Here is a 20,095-nt window from a genome sequence, read left to right on the forward strand (position 1 = left end):
TCGGGCGTCCTTGAACAGGGCCAGCTGTGGGTCATCTTCATCCACGCTGACAGGCTCACACAGCTGGGTCTGCGTTGTGACCAGGTGGGAGGGGCCTGGCTGAGGGCTCTCATCAGCAAGATCTTCAACCCCCTCAGCAAGGTCTTCAACACCCCCCTCCTCCTGATTCGTCCGACCCAACTGCCGAACCCACAGGCTGACCCTGAATCACAACAGTGGGCTTTTGTGTACTGTGTGATTGCCTGTCTGAATTGGTGGTGACAAACGTATATAAACAGAGAACAAACCCCCCCCCCCCAACTTTTCTTCTAGCTCTGATGCTGCTGCCTAGTTGGGTTGTGAAACATCTGCAAGGAAACCACCAAGATCAGAGAGCACCAAGGACCCCACAGTTCTCCTCTTCCTCCTCCTTCCTCCTAGCACTGATGATGTTCCCTAGTTGGGTCACGAAACGTCTGCAAGGAAACAAACCAGCTCAGAGAGCACCAAGGACCCCTCACTTCAACCTTGAGCTACAAAATATTCTCTGTTGGAGCTTATCTTCACCCAACTAATCAACTTTTCTAATTTATTATTATTCCCCCCCCCCCAACTCTGCTCCATCTATGACTGCCGTTGACGTGCATCACCTGTTTGTTTCCTGTTGCCAATACTTTTCCTGACTTTTGCCGGCTCTGGCCCCTTTGAGGAAGAGGGATCCATCTTTCTCTTTAAAAAACACGTTCCGACCTGGGGACCCAACGGGCCAAAGAGGAATCTTTTTCCTAGGGGAAAGATTCTTCGATTCGTTCCTTGGGATCTGGAGGGAGAGACTTCGGGCCGTGTTTTTCCCCTGCCGTTTTCCTCCTTGCAAATTCCCCTTGCGCTGTTTGGAATCGCACGAGTGGCAAAAAGCAGCTTGGGATGAGGCAGGCGTTGATTTTTCGGCGCCTGGTTCTCTTTCGATGGCGCCTGGAATTTCTTCACGGAGAAGCGTTTGGGAAGATGGTTTGGGAGTCGATACGGGACTGAACAGGGCAAGCAGATCTTCCTCGGAGGGTGGTGGTGAAGAACAAGGGAACCATCGTCACCCACTTACCCGGAAGAGAAATTATTTTTTTCCGAAAGGACAACAATGGAGAGCAAATACTTTTTTTCCCCCCTGGCTTTTTCTAAGCAAAAAAAACGCCCCCCCCCAAACAAAACGACAAAACTTTTTGTTCCTTTTAAAACAGTGAAGGACAATTAACCAGTGGAACTCCTTGCCTCCAGAAATAGTGGGCGCTCCATCACTGGAGATTTTTAAGAAGAAGCTAGCTTAGACAGTCACGCGTCTGGGATGGGATAGGTTCTGCTTGAGCGGGGGGCTGGACTAGAAGACCTCCAAGGTCCCTTCCGGCTCTATTCCTATTCTATTTTTATGTTATTCTATTTTATGTTATTCTATTCTCATTCTATTTATTCCATTCCATTCTATTTTTATGTTTATTCTATTCTAATTCTACTCTATTCCATTCCATTCTATTTTTATGTTATTCTATTGTATTCTATTTTTATGTTATTCTATTCTATTCTCATTCTGTTTATTCCATTCCATTCTATTTTTATGTTTATTCTTATTCTTATTTATTCTATTCTTATTCTATTCTTATTCTACTCTATTCTATTCCATTCCATTCTATTTCTATGTTATTCTATTGTATTCTATTTTTATGTTATTCTATTTTTATGTTATTCTATTCTATTCTAATTCTATTTATTCCATTCCATTCTATTTTTATGTTTATTTTATTCTTATTCTTATTTATTCTATTCTTATTCTATTCTTATTCTTATTCTACTCTATTCTATTGCATTCTATTCTATTTTGCTATTCTATTCTATTCTATTCTATTCTATTCTATTCTATTCTATTCTATTCTATTCTATTCTATTCTATTCATGTTATTCTGTTCTATTCTTCCAGCTCTATTCTATTCCAACTATTCAAACCAGTTGGGTAAACTGAGGACTAGCCTCCAAAGTGAAAAAAGGCTTTCATGGAGATCGGTGGGACCCTCCCTTCTGCTTTGGCTGATCAGTGCCAGCAGCTGTGTAGCCCCAGTCAGGTCCTTCCAATGGTCTGGAGGACCTTGTAAGTGACCCACCTCTTCCTCCCTCTTGCAGGGATTCTTGTGTGGTTGTGTTAAAAAAAAACAGTGGATTCAGACATCATCACCTCTGGCTGTCATTGGGCCAAAATACTGCGCAGCCTGTTGTATGTTGTGACTTTCTTGAGAAGTTTTGTTTGTGTGTTGATTCCAGGAAGAGACCGCAAAGCCGCTAGAAGTCCAGAAAAAAGAATGGATCTCTGGATCATTTACGGAAGGGTTTCTGGCTGTGTTTGAAAAGATTTTTTCTTCCTGCTTCTATTTTTTTTTTTTTGGTGGTGGAGGGAAGTCATCGACATGTAGGCTTTGCTTAACGGCCATTTCCTTAACGACCGTTTGCAGTGAGGATGGAGGGGCTCAGAAAGGGAGCTTGGCCACAATTTATGATGTTCTTGGCTGTTTTCCAGTAAAAAAACCGCCTGTCAGATATGCTGGCGTTGCTTGGCGGCCACGGGACCTGCTTAACGGCCGCGATGACTCACAGCAACCGTTGCAAAACCAAGTCAGTTTACTTGGGGACCTGCTTCACGCCCCCTCCTGCCTGACTTAACCACGGAAATTGTGCGGTCGTAAATGGAGGACGATCTGTAATTTAAATTTGTCCTGTAATATCCGGGGCAGACCGAGTCTCCAGGAATGATCATAAGATTTCACCTCGAGTGGGTGCATTTTGTCCTTGAAAGCCGGACTCCTCCTGATTTTTGATCGTTTCATTTCATTTTGACTTCTCTCTTGGAGAGCGAGAGAGAAGTGCTTAGAAGTTTTTGTGAAAAGGATTTAGATAAATCCTTCGGCTAAAAGGATTTGGACCCTCGCTCTCTTTATCTCTCATAAGCCTCCGTGCCTTTTTTTTCGTCCTAATTCTCATTTAGGAAGAGAAGCAATTTACCCATCAGTTTTGGATTGACATGGGAAATAAATGTAGCTAGTTCTGGTTTTACGGCCACAACAGACCCCAAATTTTCTGTTGTTAAGTGAGACATTTGTTCCGGGAGTTTATGACCTTTCTTGCCGGAGTTAGGTGACTCGCTGCAATTGTTAAGTTACTCACATGGTTGTTAAGTGAATCTGGCATTCCCCATCGATTTTTTTTGTGTCCGAAGGTCACAAATGGGGATTGATCACGTCACACACACACACACACACACAGAGACCGGAACACTGTGACCGTCATAAATATGAACCTGTTGTAAACGTCTGAATTTTGATCACCTGACCATGGGGGATGCTGCAAAGGTGGTAACTGTGAGAAATATGTCGGAAGTCACATTTTTCAATGCCGTCGTAGCTTTGAACGGTCAATAAATGAACTTTTGTAAGTCAAGGGCTATCTGTAGCAGCCACAGATCTTAATTTTGCATCCGTTGAAAATGTCTCTCTTTTTTTTCCCCCGGTCTAGTTGAAGGGGATAAAAAGTCTCAATCAGCTATGTTTTGCACAGAGTTGTCACATGGGCAAACGCCACCTCCTATGTTCCTACCTACATTTTCCATTTTTTAAAAATTCCTCCTGGCGTAGGTCAGCTTGGATAGCAGGGTACAAAAGGGTGAGGAGGCAAAACCATGTTTTGCTACGTATCCTGTGTCGGTCAAATTATTTTTGTATAAAACCTACACGTTCGTTCTCTTTCTTTCTCTGCTGCGGAGACCCTGTGTGTGTGTGTGTGTGTGTCTGCGAACGTGCAGGAACCGATCCAATTTGTGGCGCAATTTCTGTGAATCTGATTCTGCCACTAAATAAAGGAATTTTTGATTTTTTTTCTCTCTCTCACGGTGTCCCTGGTGTGTTTTTTTGGGGAAAAAGAGGCCGCTGGTTGTTGAAGGCAGTCAGGGCACCTAGCAGTTGGATCCAAGAATATTCAATTCTCTGCCACTTCAAGACATCCTAGTCTGCTTCAGGCATCTCCAGAATAACAGAATTGGAAGGGAGCTTGGAGGTCTTCTAGTCCAACCCCCTACTCAATTCCTTGACTTACTATAAGTGAGCAGATGTCAGTTGCTGAGCAAGACAGTTCTTAAGTGAATCTTGCCCCATTTTATGACCTTTTTTTTTTTGCCACGATTGTTAAGTGCATCGGAGGATGAAAACCCAGAAAACTAGAATGGTGCTCAATACCTAATCTCAGTTAAAAACAACCAAGTTAATCTGTGGGAACGCTAGAGAAGTGATGGTTTAGGGGGCCCTGAGCACATCCCATTTTGCATCCTATTGCAGGAGTCTTGAATAATTTGCCGCCGGTATTATGCCGACTGATGCCACGAATCTGAAGACCCGCCTTTCAAAACCGCGTTTAGCAGGCAAAAATGGAGGGAAGGACGGGGGGTGCAAACTACCTTAAAATGGTGGAAAAAAAATTGAGCAGGAAAGATGAATCCCTTTAGGGATTAGAAGAAGGGATAATGAGGGAGAAATCCTAAGGCAAATGACTTTAGGAAGTTAATAAACACATGTATCCCTCAATTTACGGGCCACAAATTTCTACTGCAAAGCGAGACATTTGAATTTTGCCTTGTTAGTAACACCATTGGGAAGTAAATCTGGCTTCCCATTTATGCCGTTGTCAGGAGGTCGCAAAAGGGATCAGATGACCCCGGGTGATTGCAGCCGTCATAAGTATGAGTCAGTTGCCAAGTCGTCTGAATTTTGATCGTATGACCGCGGGGATGCTGCAACGGTCGTAAGTGTGGAAAAAAGAGACGTAACTCGCTTTTTTCAATGCCGTCATAACTTTGAACAGCCACTAAATGAATCGTAAGTCTAGAACGACCTGCTTTGGGCGATCTGTTGCAAGAAATGCAGAGCGAACGAAGGGACCTCAGCTGTGTATAAAAGTCTGCTTGGATGGAGTAGATGTGATCTTCAAAATGGAAAAGGGAGGACTTTAAAGAAAAAAAAGCAATGCATAAAAGCTCTCCTGGCTGTGGCAGTAAGATCTAGTGAGTAGAGCAAAGGGGGTTTAGCTGGGTCTCTTTTGAAATTATATGTCTTTCATAATTTCCTTTTTTTCCTTTTCTTTGCCCTCTACATGACACTTTTTTTAGTCCAGGAGGATGTCACCCAAGCTTTGAAGTAACTTTAGGTGTGTTGATTATTACACAGATATAACTGAGGTTTTGTATCTAGGTTACCCAGTTCCAGAAAAAAAAAGTATAAAGCAAATTGCTTAAAAAAACCAAACCACCTCCCCTATTTTTTTCCCCACTCTTCACTGGTCCCGGCCCTATTTAATTACAACCCAATTCCCCAACTTTTTTGTTTTTTGCGGGTTTGTCCTTTGCAAGCCCCCACATAAAAGGCACGTCGCAAGCATGCAGACCGTTCGATGTGTTACTTGGCCGGATTAAAGAAGCCATCGCGGTGCAAATCATCAGCCGAGACCCTTGCCTGGCGGGCGGGTCGAGTTACAGACCCTCCCGGGTGCCGTTTCCAAGGTCTTACACGAGGGTTTCCGAAGAGAGCCCTTCGGCATCTCCAAAGAAAGGCGCAAGTTGACACGTGTCAAGGCAGAAGAAGCCGGGAGATGCTATGCTCCCCGCTTTCTCCCCGCAATTTCTATGCTGCTCCAGCCAAGGGAAGCCGGGACCCCGAAAGAAGACATCCAGCCCGCTCGATCCCCCCGGGAAAAGAAGGGATCGGCCGGAGGGATTTTTATTAATTGACTGTTTTATGCGCTTTCAGAAACACAAAATCGCCACCATCAGGAGCGCAGTCGGAGCCAACAAAGCGCCGGGCTGGCAACCGACCAATCAGCGCTCAGCTCCTCGCCTATAAATACCAGCGCACCGCCGCACCGCCGGGCATTTGAAAGGTCCTCGTCGGAAGAAGCGGGAGCCTCGTTCGAGAGTATGGCAGAAGTCGCGCCAGCTGCGCCCGTGGCGGCGGTTCCGGCTTCGAAGGCGGCGGCGGCGAAGAGAGCGGCAGGAGCCGCGAAGGTCCAGCAGCGGAAGCCGGGCGGCCCCAGCGTGACGGAGCTGCTGATGCAGGCGGTGGCGGCGTCCAAGGAGCGCGGCGGCATCTCGTTGGCCGCGCTGAAGAAGTCGCTGGCGGCCTCGGGCTACGACGTGGAGAAGAACAACAGCCGCATCAAGCTGGGCCTGAAGAACCTGGTCACCAAGGGGACGCTGCTGCAGACCAAGGGCACCGGCGCCTCGGGCTCCTTCAAGCTCAACAAGAAGCAGGCCGAGCCCAAGGAGAAGGCGGCGGCGGCGGCCCGCAAGAGGAAACAGCAGCCGCCGGCCAGGAAGCCCGCCAAGAAGGCGAGGAAGGCACCGGGAGCCGCCGGGCCGAAGAAAGCCGCCAAGAAGCCGGTCAAGAAAGCGCCCAAGGGCGTCAAGAAGCCCAAAGCGGCGGCGGCGGCAGCTAAAGCGAAAAAGGCGGCCAAAAGCCCCGCCAAAGCCAGGGCGGCGAAGCCCAAAGCGAAACCCAAGACCCCCAAAGCGAAAGTGGCGAAGCCCAAGAAGGCCGCGGCGAAGAAGTGAGCTGGCTCCGCTTGCTCGCAAAAGCAAAAAAACAACAACCCCAAAGGCTCTTTTAAGAGCCACCCACAAAAATGTTTAAAAGGTGCTGCTTTACACTAAAACAAAAAAGCAATTAAGGTGACTCCCTCGCAGGGCTGTTGTTTGGAAGATTGGGGGGGGGAGGAAAGGGGCGCGCGCCGCCGTTTTAATCTGTCAAAAGGTGATCCTAACAGGAGCTTGTAATTTTCGGGCAAAGCAAAAAAAATATATTTTTTTTTGCAGAAATGTTTTGCTAAATTTTAAGGGTGGGAAGCCAGGAAATGAGTTATTAAAAAAAATAAAGGGATTTAAGAGGGAGGGTCAAGCATTTTACAGCACTAAAACGATTCGTCAAAGTGAATCAAATGGCAGTTGAAAAAAAATGTTTTATTGATTTAAGAACAGTCCAGAAATGGCCAATTTGGGCCACATTCCTCCTTCCAGCTGGGTTTTATCTTAGAACTTGCAAGTGAGTGAGGCCTATCCGGTTCCTTAGTTGCTGAAAAGGCAACTTTTTCGTGTTTTTTTAAAAATTTGGCTAAAAGGAAAATGTGGCTTCATTTTCAGAAAAGAGGCAGGGATGCCATGCTAACAGCGAAGTCTAAAAAAATCCCAGTAATAACACACCTAATGCTCAACCCAGTGGGCAAAAAGATTTTTAATAGCTTTGGGGAAAACATCCTATAAACCTCACATATAAGTTTTAAATTTATATTTTATTGGTAGTTAGGCTGGCTGATGAATTCTGGCAGCTGGAAGTCCACAAGTCCTTAAAAGTTGTCAAGGTTGCAGACCCCTGCCATATTTTAATTATATGGGATTTTAATTATGTTTTTAATTTTTTAACTCTTAATTTTAATTTATTGTACAGAGGCCTTTAATTTTATCTTAACTTCTGTATTTATTGTAATTTGTTGTTAGCCGCCCTGAGTCCTTCGGGAGATAGGGCGGCATATGAGTCCCAATAATAAATATTACAGACAGACCACCAAAATCTTATTTTAGTTCAACCAAGATCAAATTATGGCTTCCATTCCTAATCTTAAGGGGATAAAGGCAGCAGATGCCAATGTTAAATGAATAATTTAAATTACTGGCAATCTGCTCCCAATTCAGTCTCCCGGAGGTTTTCCAGGTCTAAATGGGAAATAAAGCCAGCGTGATCAGCGCTTTCCGTAGAGTAATTTGGTGGCTCTTAAAAGAGCCTTTGGGTTTCTGAAAGCGGAGCGGCGTTCCACGTGGCGCGCTTTTTTTACGCCCGCTCCCCGCGGATGCGGCGGGCCAGCTGGATGTCCTTGGGCATGATGGTGACGCGCTTGGCGTGGATGGCGCACAGGTTGGTGTCCTCGAAGAGCCCCACCAGGTAGGCCTCGCTCGCCTCCTGCAGCGCCATCACGGCCGAGCTCTGGAAGCGCAGGTCGGTCTTGAAGTCCTGCGCGATCTCGCGCACCAGCCGCTGGAAGGGCAGCTTGCGGATCAGCAGCTCCGTCGACTTCTGGTAGCGGCGGATCTCCCGCAGGGCCACGGTGCCGGGACGGTAGCGGTGAGGCTTCTTCACGCCGCCGGTGGCCGGAGCGCTCTTCCGCGCCGCCTTGGTGGCCAGCTGCTTGCGGGGCGCCTTCCCGCCGGTCGACTTGCGAGCGGTCTGCTTGGTTCGAGCCATCTCGATGAGCTGCAGCGGGAATTGCAAACTGCACTGCCGCTCGTCAGGGTATTTATAGGCGCTTGACAGAGCCTGATTGGCTGAAGCCTAGGAAACAACCGTTTGTGACGTTTGAATTTCGAGGGCTGAGCTGCAATTGGCTGAGTGAGCGGTCAGGTGGGATGCAGTCGTTTCAAACGAGCTCCACTTGATTGGGCAATAGCGACCTGCCCTGGGCCTGACTAACTCAACTGCGCGCTAAAGTAGCGAAGTTTTCTTTCTGGTCGGACATCCTTCTTTATAAGCTATCGCTCGCGAAGCCTCGGAGTCATTGTTTTGCTGGTTTTTGAGGATGTCAGGTCGCGGTAAAGGCGGAAAAGGCCTGGGCAAAGGGGGAGCGAAAAGGCACCGGAAGGTGCTCCGTGATAACATCCAAGGCATTACGAAGCCGGCTATCCGTCGCTTGGCTCGCCGTGGAGGCGTGAAGCGAATCTCTGGCTTGATCTACGAAGAGACCCGTGGAGTATTAAAGGTCTTCCTGGAAAACGTGATCCGAGATGCTGTGACTTACACAGAGCACGCCAAAAGGAAGACCGTGACGGCCATGGACGTGGTGTACGCGCTGAAGCGCCAAGGTCGTACCTTGTACGGCTTTGGGGGCTAATTCCAGACAAAAAGAGAAAAATAACGGCCCTTTTAAGGGCCACCCACAATTTCAGAAAAAGAGTTGTAGCATATATAAACAGCTGAGATAATTCTACAATGAAAATAAGCAGAGATGGGTATCGGTAAAAACTACTCGGTGGTGTAATAGCTATGTAAGTAAGCTAAAAGCTCTTTCCTCCCCCGGATCCTTTTTCTAGACTAAGAGACTTGCCTGGAATTGTTAGGCTTTAGTTATTAACATTTTATAGGGAAATCTGGAGATTCTTCTAGGAAAAAAAAAAGGCCAGTTGCAGTTTGGAAAAGCACCTTCGGAATTTTGAACCTGGCAATCAGCCTCTTCAGGGTAACGTTTTTTTTACTTAGATGATTACCCTCTTGGCTATTTACAATTAAAAACCTTAAGACATTGCATTTTGCAGTTAAATTAAATTTAGTAGATGCTTGTGCATTTATTAAGATATTTAATAAATGCTTGTGCATTAAGACATTACATTTTCAGTTAAAAAAAATAAAATTAACCAAGAGGTGAGTCACTTGATAGCGATAGGATATTTATTTATTAAATGCTTGTGCATATTTTTATTCCTAGTGTGTACTCTGTGAAAGTCCTTGGAATACACTTCCAGGTTTTAAAACCAGCCCAGTCAGCAAAAGAGTAATATGATTCAATAAATGTATGGAATGTTACCTAGAAACAAAGTGTTTTCTATTATTTGAGCCTCACATGTGATCGTAGAATCCCTAGTTGGAAGGGACTTTGGAGGTCTTCTATCTGGTCCAACCCCTTAATACTTCTTGGGTGTGGAAGCCCCTTTGCCCAAGATGAAAATGTCTCAATATTCAGGAGCCAATTTATCAGCCTGGTGCCAAAAGTGGGGTAATTTTGAGTGTCAGCACTGCTGACTTTTCAGCATCTTGTTAAATCGAAATCGGGAGTCTTCCAACTTAGCCGGTTTGATGACTTGTGCGACTTCCAAGTCCCCGAATTCTGGAGCGACTTTTGCAAAAGTCGCTCCAGAATTCGGAGACTTGGAAGTCGTCAAAGGGCCAAGCTGGGAAAACCCCTGGCCCTAAAATGAACTGCTTTGGCGATTAGATCGCGAAAGGACTTAAGACTTGGTGAGTGGGAGAAATCAGCTTTTTTTGAGAGTCTGTGGGTGGCTCTTAAAAGAGCCTTTGCAGTCTTTTTTTTTTTGCTATTTGTAACGTGGAATTACTTCGCCTTGGCTTTGTAATTACTTCGCCTTGGCTTTGTGGCTCTCGGTCTTCTTGGGCAGCAGGACGGCCTGGATGTTGGGCAAGACGCCGCCCTGGGCGATGGTGACCCGGCCCAGCAACTTGTTCAGCTCCTCGTCGTTGCGGATGGCCAGCTGCAAGTGGCGCGGGATGATGCGCGTCTTCTTGTTGTCCCGCGCAGCGTTGCCCGCCAGCTCCAGGATCTCGGCCGTCAGGTACTCCAGCACGGCGGCCAGGTAGACCGGAGCTCCGGCGCCCACACGCTCGGCGTAGTTGCCCTTCCGAAGCAGCCGATGCACGCGGCCCACCGGGAACTGAAGCCCGGCTCGGGAGGAGCGAGTCTTCGCCTTCGCTCTGGCTTTGCCGCCCTGCTTGCCACGTCCGGACATAGTTAATCAGCTCGTCTCGCTGGAAACCAAACGAATGAAACGCTGCGCCGCAACCCGCCTATTTATTTACCCCTCGGGTTTCTAGCGGCGTCTTTCGATTGGCTGGCCCTGGCGCTCTAGGTTGGGTTGTCCAATAAGAACATCGTCCTTTCAGCCAATTGGAACGCGGCTTTCGCGGACTCGGGCGCGCGGTATGTTTTCACGTCCTCCAATCGTAAGCGTCCTTTGAGCGCCCCCCCTCCCCCTCCCCCGGGTCTTGTCTGCTGATTTTTTTGAGGCTAATTTTGGTCTTCTTAAACTTAAAAGTAATCTCTTTTTTTAATTAAAGAGTTTTACAAAAACAAAATTTTACAATATATTTATTTATTTATTTATTGATGGGATTTATATCCCGCCCTATCTCCCGAAGGACTCAGGGCGGCTAACAACAAAACATATAATAAGTACAGAAATTAAGATAAAAATAAAATTAAAATCATCTGTGCAATAAATTAAAATAAAAAATAAATTAAAAATTGTAAATATAATTAAAATGCCTGTCAGTCCAGGTCAGCCAGGTGGAAAAGGAGTGTTTTGAGGCCGCGGCGAAAGGACTGGAGATTTTGGGCCATCCGAAGCTCAGGGGGGAGCAATATATCCCCAAATCCCCCCCCACCCCAAACCCACCCACTTCCCTCCCCGCTTCCCAGAGCTAAATACAGGATTATAGTTATAATAATATTCTAAATAAAAATTATGCATAATGTACAATTAACCAAATTCATAATGTGCTTTAACTCCCCTTTAACATAACTACATACAAAGTACCAATAACAATATCCCTCTAAAATCTACTCATAAGCTAAATGGAACTTTTTAGTCCCATATTTGTTCTGAATATAATCTATCCATCTCCTCCAAACTGAAATATATCTTTCCTGTGAATGATCTTTCAAGTAAGCAGAAATCTTAGACATTTCTGCAAGATTCGATACTTTAAGCACCCATTCTTCTATAGTAGGCAAACTATCCTTCTTCCAATATTGTCCCACCAGTAACCGTGCTGCTGTTATCATGTTCAACATCAAATTAGTTTCTTTAACATCACAATCTACAACAATACCCAATAAAAACAATTGCGGAGAAAACTTTCTCTTAAAAATCTTTTGAATGTTCCACCAAATTTTAATCCAAAAAGCTTTTATAACTTAAGAGTAATCTCTTGAAGTTCAGCCAGTGGAGCAAATAGGTTTCCTGGCTGGTGCTGCAAGGCGTGAGGATGCTTCATTTGATAACGGGCCTTCGCTTCATGTAGTTTTAATTTTAATTGGTGGTTTTAGTTTAACGGTATTTCATTGAAGGTCAAATTAGCCTGAGTTTAAATTGTTCTGAAAGTACTTTTAAATGGAGTTACGCCAGTGGGCAGACAGGAAAGCGTTGCCTATACATTATGGGCTGTTCCATAAAAACTCATCCTTGCAAGCTGTAACAATATCCCGTGAATATCTTTTATGGTCAGGGTGTGGGAAGAATCCAGAGAAAGAAATATTTTGGGGAATATTAAAAAGGCAGAATATTATATTTCCCCAAAGAATCTTAAAGGCAGAAACCAAGTACTCGCCCCCCACCCCTCAGTCTCTGTGCCCCAAACAAACCTGGTCTGCAGAATTTTATTTATTTATTTTATTTTATTTTATTACATTTATATACCGCCCTTTTCCGAAGGACTCAGGGCAGTTTACAGGGTGATTAAAAGCAAAAATACAAAAGTTAAAAACAGATTAAAAAATTATATTCGTCCCTGCATAAGTAAAACCCCAGTTAAAATGCAGATGTGATCATCTTGTCAGAAAGATTGGAGCCAGGAAGCTGATGGGATTAGAAAGATAAAGATCCCTAGAATCAACAATCCCTCACAACAAAAATAATCCAACACTCAGCCACAGCCCCAGGGAAGCAGGATATGACCTTTGGCACATAATAGGATTAACCCACCACCATCAGAAAACCAGAAAGGCACACTCAGACTCGGATCAAAGTCCGTGCCACAGGTACAACTTCAAACAAAAGCCCAAGGAGGTATAAAAACCCACCACTCCCTGCTACATGTGGTCACTTTTCCCCCCAGAGCCACCTTGCTTGAGCAGGGGGCTGGACTAGAAGACCTCCAAGGTCCCTTCCAGCTCAATTCTATTCTGAATTCTGTCTGGCACTCCTCTTCAATAAACTGCAACCTTCTTTCTAAAGCTGTCTCCATTTTGTTTATTCCCAGCTTGGACTGGACCCTGAAGAAGATTTTTCCTTCAAGAAATGGCTGTCACAGTAGAAGCTGTTTGCGATTTTTCATTGCCGTGGGGTTGTTAGTAAAGCCTTATTTTTCAGCCTCAGCAACTTCAAGGACATGTGGACTTCAGCTCCCAGACTTCCCCAGCCATCAATTTTGGGGAGTAAGTCATAAATTTGCCACTGTGGAACGTTATCTAGTTTGGGAAGAAAAACCAGGTCCATTTCCAAGCTGGGAATAAAATGGAGGCTGCTTTTGAAAGAAGGTTCCTGTTTATTGATGAGCAGAACCAGGAACAGCATTTGCTTCTCTACAGCTGACCAACTGCTGAACATGGATTTTTAAATACCGTTTTCACGGCATTTCACAATCTAGAGGCTTGCTTGGTGTGTTTTGTTATTTGATTGGTTTTACTTGTTTTGCAAAAGCTCTGTGATTGGTCTTAATTATCGCCTTCCTTGTCAAACAAATGTAATTAATTTTATCCCCTTATCTTTAGTCTGACTATTACTTCCACTGAACTCTCTTTGTGAATCCACAGGGCTGGTTCAATGTTTCTGCTTTTCGCAATAGCCAGGGTTTTCCTGAGTGAAACGTGGCTTCTGTAATTTCTTTTTCTGAGCTTTATTCTTCTGATTTTGGGGTGGGGGGGCATAGTAAAAAGCATTTGGGTGTGTGTGCGTTCTTACCGCACTAGGATCAATGTTTTCTCTTGTTCTGTTCTCACATGTAATCATCTTTTATTACATGAATGTTGGTGAATGCTCCAACACTGGAGGTTTTTAAGAAGAGACTGGACAGCCATTTGCCTGAAATGGTATAGGGTTTCCTGCCTGAGCAGGGGGTTGGACTAGATGACCTCCAAGGTCCCTTCCAACTTTATATTATTATTATTATTATTATTATTATTATTATTATTATTATTATTATTATCACTTGCTCTCTGATATACAGTATAGTTAACAGAATAACAGCTGGAAGGGACCTTGGAGGTCTTCTAGTCCAACCCCTCCCCCCAACGCTCGTCCTTGACTCAAAACCATAATTCAGCTCGTTTCTGTTGCTAAGTGAGACAGTTCTTAAGCGAACCTTGCCCCATTTTACGACCTTTTTGCCACAGTTGTTAAGTGAATCACTGCAGTTGTAAGTTAGTAACATGATTGTTTAAGCGGATCTGGCTTCCCCACCTATCAACATGTTTTCTGCTTTGATGGGATGGGATCCAGAGCAGTACCATAGGATCAACACTAATGTCAACTGGGAACAGCTACATTTTTTTTAGCCTATCTAGTTTGCCTCTTTCCCCCTCCAGATCGCTTTCTTGGTTTTCATCCATTAATAACCAGCTAGTAAAAGGGCAACACTTTTCTGAAGAGCGCAAGGAAGAACAAGATATCGCAAAGGTGTTGTTGTTTTTTTAAGATGTCATCGTACTTGCGAGGCCCCCCAAAGGTGCTTTCTCCAAAGGCAATTAGAGTTTGTTCTTCCTTGAAGACATTTCGCTTCTCAGTCAAGAGGTTTCATCAGCTCTGGCTGGTGAGGAGGGAAGGATTTATATTCCTTTGCAGTCACCTGGTCGTTAGTACTCCCTCTGAGAATCGTTGAGGCCACTCGGAGGTTTATCTGTGCCCTCAGGGTCACCTGAATCAGAGTGGAAATGGGTGTGGAGCCTTCTTGGAACTGCCGAAAGACCCATGTTGCAAATAGGAGATAGGTGGTGTCAGATTGTTGGGGGCAATAAGCTGACTTTGTAATAATGCCGCTTAGGGGGCCCGAAAGCCCTAAGAAGCAGGCATATACATAGAATGAAGGCTATTGCTAAGCACATTGATTTGTGCTTCTTAGATTGTAAGCCGCCCTGAGTCTTCAGAGAAGGGTGGGATATAAATGGGATTAAATAAATAAATAAATAAATATCCCTCCCCCCCCCTCGTGTTGAGAGAGGGCTGTTCGATTTTAAAATAGACGGCCTCTTTGAGACACCCGTGGCCTGGATGACTGAGAATCTCTCATAAATTTACTTGGGAGGGTACGCACAATTTGATGATATACTGTAAATCAATACCCAAAGAATACACTTTTCATCTTGCCTCTCAAAAAAATATCTAACATACTGTAACTTCTCACCCGGAAGGGAGATATATATTTATTAATTTAAACTCGTTGGAGCCACCCAATTCCAGGGATTCTGGGCATGTATAAAACCAAAAAAATTAAAACCAGACCGACTGCTTGGATTAAAGCATTCTTAAAAGTGTTATGTATTCACTAATAATTCACATTGTTATGTATTCATTATTACATTGTTAGGTATTATCATAATAGAGATTAACAGGGCTGAGGTAAAGTTCAAACAATTTAAAGCTCCTAAGCCACTTAACTAAAGAAGGAACGCAGACCCCTGTAGCGTTCTATTCCAGAACGCTGTCAAAACCTGAGCGTAATTACGCTCAGATTGGCAAAGAGGCTTTAGCTATAGTGGCTAGCGTAAAAAAATTTCATGACTACCTATACGGCTGACCCTTTACCATTTTTACGGACCATAAGCCCCTGTTAGGACTTTTCACAGTAAACAAACTAACCCCACAAATATTATCTCCTCGCATCCTGAGATGGTCTACCTTTCTGTCAGCCTATTCATACAACTTAGAATACAAGCCAGGGAAATCCATGGGCCATGCTGATGGCCTTAGCAGACTGCCCCAACCGATAGTCGACCCAGACCCAGCACCAGCTGGAAGGATACTAGCTATCTCAGACCTGCCAGAATGCCCATTATCTGTTAAAGACATCTCTGCAGCTATTGCTGCAGACAAAATTTTAGGCAGAGTCTTAGGCTATGTCACGTCTGGCTGGCAATACACACCCCCAGACCCAGAATTCCAACCTTATATTTTAAAGCAAAAGGAATTATCCACCCATCAGGGGTGTCTACTATGGGGCAGCAGGGTAATCATACCCGACAAACACAGACTCAAGGTGTTAGAGAGCCTCCAGGAAGGTCACCCTGGGACCGTCAAAATGAAGGCTCTGGCCAGAAGCTATGTCTGGTGGCCAGGATTAGATAAGCAGATTGAAACACACGTAGCCGGCTGCTATTCCTGCCAACTTGTTAGAGCCGCCCAGCCACAGGCTCCCATACACAGATGGGAAACTACAAAGACACCCTGGTCTCGTATCCACATAGATTATGCAGGTCCATTCCAGGGACAATCATTCTTAATAGTTGTGGATAGCTATTCGAAATGGCTAGAGGTGGCACCAGTAACTAGCACAACTTCAACAGCCACAATACAAGTTTTAAGGGGGTTGTTCGCAACACACGGGCTTCCAGATGTTATAGTTTCCGATAACGGCCCCCAATTTACTTCCTACGAATTCCAGAGTTTCACAACGGCAAACTCTATTAGGCACACCACCACGGCTCCTTTTCACCCATCCACGAACGGCTTGGCAGAGGTGATGGTGAAATCAACCAAAGAGGCACTGCGGAAAATCATCTCCGGCAACTGGCACTGAAGATTGGCTCAATTCCTTTTATCACAACACACCACCCCATGCACAACTACAGGGAAGTCCCCAGCAGAGCTCCGCTGGGGCAGAAGATTAACTACCAGACTAGACCGTCTACATCCCGACAGATCCCCTCCAGACCCAGAACTACCCCTCCTCCAACAGAGAACTCTTAACACAGGGCAAGCTGTCTGGGCAAGGAACTACGGGGGGGGGCAACAAATGGACACAGGGGGTGGTCATTGAACAAACGGGCCCCCTATCATACATCATAGACATTGGTCATAATACCCATATCCGCAGACACATCGACCAACTTCGGCGTCGCAGTCCTCAAAACATAGGGGAGAGGGGGAACGACGAAATGCTGACAGAAGCACCGCCGCAAAGACTTGCACGCCAAAATCCCCCCCCGATCTCAATATACCACTTCAACACCCCGCTCCAAACGACGCGGAACCCTCGGAGCCATGCCCCCTGCCCCCTGAGCCAGACCTTGAATCGCCTGGGGAAAGGGAACAACCAACCGAGACAACCCCCCGGCGCTCCGAAAGAATAAAAAGACCTCCCGCCTACTTAAAAGACTTCGAATGGGGAAACCCGAAAAAGAAACAGTTGGGGAAACATCAACTCAATCAGAGGGAGGGGTAAGGGGTGTTATGTATTCACTAATAATTCACATTGTTATGTATTCATTATTACATTGTTAGGTATTATCATAATAGAGATTAACAGGGCTGAGGTAAAAGCCGCGGCAGCTTTTGACAGCTGTCAAAAGCTGCCGGACAGAAATACGCAGGCGCAACCGACTGACAGTTCTGCACGCGCCTCCACTGACAGCTCCGAGCTGTCAAAATCTGCTGGCTCCGATTGGCGGAAACAAACGGCGCGGAACTGGCTCACCCCTGATTGGTTAAACTGATGACAGCTGCCAGTATAAATAGATGTCATGTTCTTCTGTTGTTTGCCTGGTTCGGAATAAAGAGTTAACTGTTTAACTCGCTGTCTCGCCTGCTTATTAACTAAAGCAAAAAGCATCTCAAATCCCAGCACAGGGCCGTCAAAAATACTGAGGCCTGAACCAGATTTCAAGACCGTTCTGAAATGCCCATATCGTATTTTATTTCTGCATTTCCCTAGCAACTGTTCGAAAAAGTAAGTCAACATCTGGGTTTAGGATTTTCCATGCACATAATAAAAAAAAAAGGATGGTCGTGCAGTAGAAGCCACAAAGCTACTGAAGCCTCAGCAGGATGGGGAGCATAGAAGCTTAATAAATATTTTACTGCCACCAACTGGCCATCCAGATTTCTGCAGTTTAGAGCTGATAAACCTAGACTGCAAAGTCCAGTTCCCATTACTTCCAGGGTGAGTTTCTTTGAGGAAACCTGCAGCTAAATCCCCATTTCCGCTTGCAGATTGTTCCTGCTGGACCCACAAGAAATGACTGTCAGAATTTACACAGTGGAACCTGGGACCTAATCACTTAAGAAGCAGTTAAGGACCAAGATGCATAAAAGCTTCTTAGTTTCTCAAGCCAGTACTAAGGGTTGCATGAACGCTTATCGGGAAAGGCTATTAAGTCTGTGAAAATCCCAAAGGTGCTTTTTTTCCACGAGGCAACTGGACTTTTGTTGTTTTTCTTTGAAGACGTTTCGCTTCTTGGAGGAGAAGCAAAACATCTTCAAAGAAAAACAACAAAAGTCCAGTTGCCTCGTGAAAAAACAAAGTTTGGATGCTACTTATTTTCATATTTGGTGGACCTGTAGAAATATAAAATCTTTTTGGATTAAAATTTGGTGGAACATTCAAAAGATTTTTAGGAGAAAGATAGTTTACTCCACAATTATTTTTATTGGGTGTTATCACAGATTGTGATACTAAAGAAATTAATTTGATGTTGAATTTGATAACAGCTGCGAGGTTATTGGTAGGGCAATATTGGAAGAAGGACTGTCTGCCTACTATAGAGGAGTGGACGCTTAAAGTGTCAAATTTAGCAAAAATGGCTAAGATTTCTGCTTAGGTGAAGGATTATTCACAAGAAAGATACATTTCGGTCTGGAGAAGATGGATAGATTATATTCAGAAAAAATATGGGACTAAAAAGTTCCATTTAGCTTATGAGTAGATTTTAGATTGTTATAATTTCATATTTTAGAGAGTTTATGTTATAGGCGGGTTAAAGTGTATTATGTATTTGGTTATTTATATAGTTGATTAATGTTAGTTAGATTATGATTATTATATATTTGTAACCCTGTAACCAGCTTTGGGAAGTGGGGAAGGGGGTTTGGGGATGGGATAATATTGTAACTTTTATAAAACTTTTCAATAAATAAGAAGCTTCCTCAGCTCTGACTAGAGGGTGGGGGAATGGAAGGATTTATACTTGCCTCGTGAGGAGGAGGGTGGAAAAAAAAAAGCATCTTTGGAATAATGATGACCTGGATGACTGAGAATCTCCATAGAGAAAAATCAATGAAAACTTTTCCTTCTGGTGCCTTCCAATGTGGTAGCCATTTACAGCGGTCTTCCAGCTTGGCCCTTGGATGACTTGTGGACTTCAACTCCCAGAATTCCTCAGTCAGGCATGCTGGCTGAGGAATTCTGGTAGTTGAAGTCCACAAGTCATCAAAGGGCCAAGCTGGAAGACCCCTGGTCTGGATTTAAGCCCGCAGTTGCATCAAAATGGCTGACTGAGGAATTCTGGGAGTTGAAGTCCACAAGTCATAAAGGGGTCAGTTCCCTCACGCCCACTTAGGAATTCTGGGACTTGAAGCCCACAAATTATCCAAGGGCCAAGGCTGAAGACCCCTGCGTTAGCACCTTTTCACTTTTTACCAGTTTTTGAGTTTTTCTGCTGACACCCACCGCAGGATACATTAAAAATATTCCAGGCGTTAGGAAAGGCAACAAGCTCTTTCGTGACTTTGTAAGCGGCTCTGAAAAGAGCCTTGGAGGGGCGTCCAGGTGCTCCGGCCGAGCTGGACTTGGGAAGTCCCGGCTTCAAGTCTTCTTGGGCAGCAGGACGGCCTGGATGTTGGGCAAGACGCCGCCCTGGGCGATGGTGACCCGGCCCAGCAACTTGTTCAGCTCCTCGTCGTTGCGGATGGCCAGCTGCAAGTGGCGCGGGATGATGCGCGTCTTCTTGTTGTCCCGCGCAGCGTTGCCCGCCAGCTCCAGGATCTCGGCCGTCAGGTACTCCAGCACGGCGGCCAGGTAGACCGGAGCGCCGGCGCCCACCCGCTCGGCGTAGTTGCCCTTCCGAAACAGCCGATGCACGCGGCCCACCGGGAACTGCAGCCCGGCCCGGTAGGAGCGAGTCTTGGCCTTCGCTCTGGCTTTGCCGCCCTGCTTGCCGCGTCCGGACATGGTAGCTCTAAGGGAGAATAATCCAAAGGCTGGAGTCAAAAGCGAAGTGGGAAAGTACCCCGGCGTCCTCCTGCTTTTATATTCGCCGCCGGCTCCTGGGAGGTTGAAAGTGATTGGGCGAGAAGGAAGCCGGTCCTCCAATGAGACGTCGGATGTGTCTTCTTAGCCAATCAGAGAGGGGCTGCTGAAAGTATCCAATAGGAAAGGCGGCGAGAAGAACGCTAAGGAAACGGTGAAGCTCTTTCTTTTTTTCTTTCCCTTCCCATTTATTCATTCATTCATTTATTTCCCTTCCTCTTTATTTATTTCCCTCCCTCCCTCCTTCTTTCTTTCTCTTTCTTTCTTTCTTTCCCTTCCTCTTTCTTTCTTTCTTTTTTCTTCCTTTC

General features: G+C 45.3%; 5 protein-coding genes across 5 annotated transcripts; 2 read left to right on the top strand and 3 right to left on the bottom strand.

Annotated features, from left to right (window-relative positions):
- Window positions 1-5,812: 5,812 nt before the first annotated feature.
- On the top strand, window positions 5,813-6,666 carry LOC310648537 (histone H1.1-like). The gene has a single exon (XM_083376435.1). The coding sequence runs from the start codon at window positions 5,975-5,977 to the stop codon at window positions 6,605-6,607; it is 633 nt and encodes a 210-aa protein (XP_083232561.1). The 5' UTR covers window positions 5,813-5,974; the 3' UTR covers window positions 6,608-6,666.
- Window positions 6,667-7,272: 606 nt separating this feature from the next.
- On the bottom strand, window positions 7,273-8,299 carry LOC310649422 (histone H3.2). The gene has a single exon (XM_083377830.1). It carries the CDS (start codon window positions 8,286-8,288, stop codon window positions 7,878-7,880), a length of 411 nt encoding a protein of 136 aa, XP_083233956.1. The 5' UTR covers window positions 8,289-8,299; the 3' UTR covers window positions 7,273-7,877.
- A 320-nt stretch (window positions 8,300-8,619) lies between these two features.
- LOC310649509 (histone H4) lies at window positions 8,620-8,980 on the top strand (the record flags this gene model as incomplete). The annotated part of the gene is made up of 1 exon (XM_083378000.1): window positions 8,620-8,980. One exon carries the CDS (start codon window positions 8,620-8,622, stop codon window positions 8,929-8,931), a length of 312 nt encoding a protein of 103 aa, XP_083234126.1. The 3' UTR covers window positions 8,932-8,980.
- Window positions 8,981-10,137: 1,157 nt separating this feature from the next.
- On the bottom strand, window positions 10,138-10,575 carry LOC310649508 (histone H2A-IV-like). Its single transcript, XM_083377999.1, has one exon. The coding sequence runs from the start codon at window positions 10,556-10,558 to the stop codon at window positions 10,169-10,171; it is 390 nt and encodes a 129-aa protein (XP_083234125.1). The 5' UTR covers window positions 10,559-10,575; the 3' UTR covers window positions 10,138-10,168.
- An 8,768-nt stretch (window positions 10,576-19,343) lies between these two features.
- On the bottom strand, window positions 19,344-19,761 carry LOC310649521 (histone H2A type 1-E-like; the record flags this gene model as incomplete). The annotated part of the gene is made up of 1 exon (XM_083378013.1): window positions 19,344-19,761. Exon 1 carries the CDS (start codon window positions 19,707-19,709, stop codon window positions 19,344-19,346), a length of 366 nt encoding a protein of 121 aa, XP_083234139.1. The 5' UTR covers window positions 19,710-19,761.
- Window positions 19,762-20,095: the final 334 nt, after the last annotated feature.

Source organism: Vipera ursinii (genome assembly GCF_947247035.1).
Source record: "Vipera ursinii genome assembly, chromosome: Z".
Lineage (NCBI taxonomy): Eukaryota > Metazoa > Chordata > Lepidosauria > Squamata > Viperidae > Vipera > Vipera ursinii.